The sequence below is a fragment of the Cebus imitator genome, unplaced genomic scaffold, assembly GCF_001604975.1.
Source record: "Cebus imitator isolate Cc_AM_T3 unplaced genomic scaffold, Cebus_imitator-1.0 Scaffold5, whole genome shotgun sequence".
Taxonomy (NCBI): domain Eukaryota; kingdom Metazoa; phylum Chordata; class Mammalia; order Primates; family Cebidae; genus Cebus; species Cebus imitator.
In genome coordinates this window covers 5841530-5846545 of record NW_016107320.1, presented here as the reverse complement: position 1 = coordinate 5846545, position 5016 = coordinate 5841530, and the positions used below count along the sequence as shown (strand labels likewise).

Below are 5016 nucleotides of genomic sequence, written 5' to 3'. Positions count from 1 at the left end.
GACAAGATGCCACCACTCTGTCACCCAGGCTGGAGTGCAGTGGCGCGATCTTGGCTCACTACAACCTCCGCCTTCCAGGCTCAAGTGATTCACCTGCCTCAGCCTCCCAAAGTGCTGAGATTACAGGCATGAGCCACTGTGCCCGGCTTTTCTTTTCATCTAGAGGCAAAATTCCTCAGCTCTTCTTTTATCTTATATGACATTGACATTTGTTTTGTAGAATGCCTCTTATTTTGGCATGATTTGATATTTCCTGGCGGTTTGATTCAGATTATGTATGTCTGGTCCTCTCCCTATTTAATAGTTCATTCTAATTGTTTAGTTTTCTGATAGATGCTTCTTTTAATTTACATTATAGATGAAGCCATTCATAAATATGGAAAAGAAAATGTGAAGATCTATTCAACCAGCTTTACCCCGATGTATCACGCAGTTACCAAAAGGAAAACAAAATGTGTGATGAAAATGGTCTGTGCCAACGAGGAAGAAAAGGTAAGGAAAATCGAGCAAACTAAATAGTGCTTTGCAAAGTGGACAGGGAGGGCAGTTTTTGTAGGGGTAGAAAGGAGGGAGACCAAACAGTTAAGCCTTCTAATTCAACTGAACAGGCCCACTTTGATCTGTCCTACATATATTTTGGGATTCTTCATAATATTTCATCTAGGAGGTTCCACTTATTTTAAAAAATGAGGAGGCTGGGCGCGGTAGCTTACACCTGAAATCCCAGGACGTTGGGAGGCCAAGGCAGGCAGACCACCTGAGGTCAGGAGTTCGAGACCAGCCTGACCAACATGGTGAAACCCTGACTCTACTAAAACTATAAAAATTAGCTTGGTGTGGTGGTGGGCGCCTGTAATCTCAGTTACTCAGGAGGCTGAGGCAGGGGAATTGCTTGAACCTGGGAGGCAGAGGTTGCAGTGAGGGTGACAAAGCAAGACTCCATCTCAAAAAAAAAAAAAGGAAAAAGACCTGGCATGGTGCCTAGCACCTATAATCCTAGCATTTTGGAGGCCAAGGCAGGCGGATTGCCTGAGCTCAGGAGTTCAAGAGTAGCCTGGGCAACATGTGAAACACCGTCTCTACTAAAAATATAAAAATTAGCCAGACGTGGTGATGCCATGAATGTCCCTCAGTGGCCTACAATTTCTGGATATTGAATCATGAAGGCTCCTACTTAGTTATTTCTTCATACCAGTTATCATTCATTCAGTTGATAAACATTACTTGACAATCTTCTAAAGACTAAGAACTACAACATGGAGTGAAATCATCTGAAGGTCTGGCCATGATATAAGTTCAATTAAGATCACAACATCAGCCAGACACCATGCCTCACGCCTGTAATCCCAGCACTTTGGGAGGCTGAGGTGGGTGGATCGCTCGAGCCAGGAGTTCAAGACCAGCTTGTGCATCATGGTGACACCCCATCCCTACAAAAAATACAAAAGTTAGCCAGGCATGGTGGCGGGCACCAGTAATCCCAGCTACTCAGGAGGCTGAGGCAGGAGAATCACTTGAACCAGGAGGCGGAGGTTGCAGTGAGCCGAGATTGCTCCACTGCACTCCGTCTCTAACAAAAACAAAAAGTTAGCCAGGCGTGGTGGAGCATACCTATAGTTCCAGCTACTCGGGAGGCTGAGGTGGGAGGATGGTTTGAGCCTGGAAGGCAAAGTTACAGTGAAACGAGATGGCACCACTGCACCCCAGTCTGGGTGACAGAGCCAGACCCTATCTCCAAAAAATAAAATAAATTTAAAGAAGGATCACAGTACCTAAAAATCTGGCTGTGTTTAATACATTTACAATACTTCATTTTTTTTTTTAATTGAGGTACACTTTTAAAAAATTGCTGCAGAAAACACAAAGCAAAATCTACTATCTTAACCATTTTTACATATACAGTTCGGTAGCATTAAGTATATTTTTAATTTGCTTTTTATTTTTACTTATTTTATTTTATTTATTTATTTAGAATGATAAGGTTTTGCTGTTGCCCAGGCTGGAGTGTAATGGTGTGATCTCAGCTCACTGCTGTGTTGACCTCCCAGGTTCAAGTGATCCACCTCAGCCTCCCAAGTAACTGGGACCATAGGCACAAGCCACCACACCCAGATAACTTTTTATTTTTTGTAGAGATGGGGTCTCCCTACGTTGCCCAGGCTGGTCCTGAACTCCCAGACTCAAGCAATCCTGGTAGCTCAGCCTCCCAAAGTACTGGGATTACAGGCGTGAGCCACTGCACCCAGCCTAATTTGTTTTTAAACAAATTACTTTTGTGGCTAAATTTTATATTTTGTAATCTTGCTTTCCAATGGAATATTTTACCCTAAAAGTATTTGCTGAAGGTAAACATTAATAGCTCTTAATATCTTGAACCCTCACTGGAGAATGTGATTTGAAACAAGTACCCCTTCATAATCATTCATGCAGCTAACTAGCCTGTGTGGCCTGAGCACCTTTTAAATGCCTAGTTTTGTGCTCAGCCATGGGGATGAACTGGGGAGCAGAAATAAGAAGGGTCCCCTTTATCCAGAAATGAAAATCTGCTGGGAAAGATGGACAGTAATTATCTACTACCACCCAAAAATATAGCATTTAAGTATCATATAAAATATAATAGAATCATGAAGAGGAAATATTACCACTGAGAGGTCATGTGATGGAGAATTTAACTTGGTCAGAGAGATATAACTATGGAGCTGTCTGAATAATAAATGGGCTTTAATTCTGAAAAGAAGTAAGGAAAGGCTGGATACAGTGGCTTATTCCTGTAATCCTAGCACTTTGGGAGGCCAAAGTGGGCGGATCACTTGAGGTCAGGAGTTTGAGACCAGCCTGGCCATATGGTGAAACCCCATCTCTAAAAGTACACAAATTAGCCAGGCGTGGTGGCAGGCGCGTGTAATCCCAGCTACTCAGGAGGCTGAGGTAGGAGAATCGCTTGAACCCAGGAGGCAGAGGTTGCAGTGAGTTGAGATCGTGCCACTGCATTTCAGCCTGGGTGACAGAGCAAGACTCAATCTCAAAAAAAATAAAATAAAATAAGGGGCCGGGTACGGTGGCTCACGCCTGTAATCCCAGCACTTTGGGAGGCCGAGACGGGTGGATCACGAGGTCAAGAGATTGAGACCATCCTAGTCAACATGGTGAAACCCCGTCTCTACTAAAACTACAAAAAATTGGCTGGGCATGGTGGTACGTGCCTGTAATCCCAGCTACTCAGGAGGCTGAGGCAGGAGAATTGCCTGAACCCAGGAGGCGGAGGTTGCGGTGAGCCGAGATCGCGCCATTGCACTCCAGCCTGGGCAACAAGAGCGAAACTCCGTCTCAAAAAAGGAAGGAAGGATAGATTGTCTAGACAGAGGGACATGCTGTGTGTGAGAGACAGTATGGTGGGTCCTCAGGACATATGGAAAGCTTGCCAGGCACAGTGACAGCTGGATGCGATGGGCTAGAGGGGAAGTGGAGGCAGGGCTGTGCAGGACCATGTAGGTTTATACCATGTTAGGATTAGTAATGTCGTTAAGTTTTTTAGGATTTGTTTGGTTTGGGTTTTTTTTGAGATGGGAGTCTCACTGTGTCACCCAGGCTGGCATGCAATGGCATGCTCACAGCTCACTGAAGCCTTGACCTCCCAGGCTCAAGTATTCCTTTCCTACCTCAGCCTCCATAGTAGGTGGGACTACAGCCTGGCTAATTTTTTTTTCCCTTTCCTCTAGGCTGGAATGCAGGGGCACTATCTTGGTTCACTGCAACCTCTGCCTCCCAGGCTCTAGTGATTCTCATGCCTCAGCCTCCCCTGAGCAGCTGGGATTACAGGCCATCATTCCCGGCTAATTTGTGTATTTTTAGTAGAGATGGGGGTTTCGCCATGTTGGCCAGGCTGGTCTCAAACTTTTGACTTCAACGGATCCCCCCACCTCAGACTCTCAAACTGCTGGGATTACAGGCATGAGCCACCAGACCCCGCCTAATTTTTGTTTTTTGTAGAGATGGGATTTCGCCATGTTGCCCAGGCTGGTCTCAGCCTACTGGGCTCAAGTGACTATCCTGGCTTGGCCTTTGAAAGTTCTGGGATTACAGGCATAAGCCACCATGCCCAGCCTTTTTTAGGCATTTTTAAAAAGTCATCTGTCTCTCATGGTTGTATACCTAATAAAAAATTTCACTTCGAAAGTATTTCTCTTCACTGAGGTCAGGAGTTCAAGACCAGCCTGGCCAACATAGTGACACTCCATCTCTGCTAAAAATACAAAATTAGTCAGGCATGGTGGTGCATGCCTGTATTCCCAGCTACTAGGGAGGCTGAGGCAGGAGAATCACTTGAACCTGGCAAGTGGAGGTTACAGTGAGCCAAGATCATGCCATTGCACTCCAGCCTGGGTGACAAAAGCAAAACTCCGTCTCGAAAAGAGAAAAGACAACGCTTGTCTTTTTTTCCTAGGTGGTTGGGATCCATATGCAGGGACTTGGGTGTGATGAAATGCTGCAGGGTTTTGCTGTTGCAGTGAAGATGGGAGCAACGAAGGCAGACTTTGACAACACAGTCGCCATTCACCCTACCTCTTCAGAAGAGCTGGTCACACTTCGTTGAGAACCTGGAGACTCGTCTGGCTGGCAGTGGGACCCACAGATCTTCTGAAACGAAACAAATAATCACATTAACTTACTGTTTCAGTTTTGTGTATTTCTGTATTTTAATCAGGATCTTCTAATAGTGGAAACTTTTAGTACATAGTAGAGCTTATTTATGGAATAAGAAATTTGTAGTGTTATCCAGGATTGATTTGCATTTGATCACATCTTACAATAATTTTTTCAAGTTATTTTTATTAACAGCTCTCTACTAGTATTTTTTTTCTGTTTTAGCCTCATCCTAAATATGAAACTATGTGAAGTACAATTAAGTTATTGTACTTGAATGAATAGAGCTTGCTAATTTTTTTTTTCAGATGGAGTTTTGCTCTTATTGCCCAGGCTGCAGTGTAATGGCACAATCTCGGCTCACTGCTACCT

At 44.4% G+C, this 5016-nt stretch overlaps 1 protein-coding gene across 1 annotated transcript in view; it reads left to right on the top strand.

Annotated features, from left to right (window-relative positions):
- Window positions 1–4670, top strand: part of GSR (glutathione-disulfide reductase) — a 58035-nt gene extending 53365 nt beyond the window's left edge. Inside the window, exons 12-13 of the mRNA XM_017535958.2 lie at window positions 359–492; window positions 4445–4670. Of these exons, the coding sequence (XP_017391447.1) occupies window positions 359–492; window positions 4445–4594 (284 nt within the window). The 3' untranslated portion in view covers window positions 4595–4670. The remainder of the gene's footprint in view (window positions 1–358; window positions 493–4444) is intronic.
- The last annotated feature ends 346 nt before the right edge of the window (window positions 4671–5016 follow it).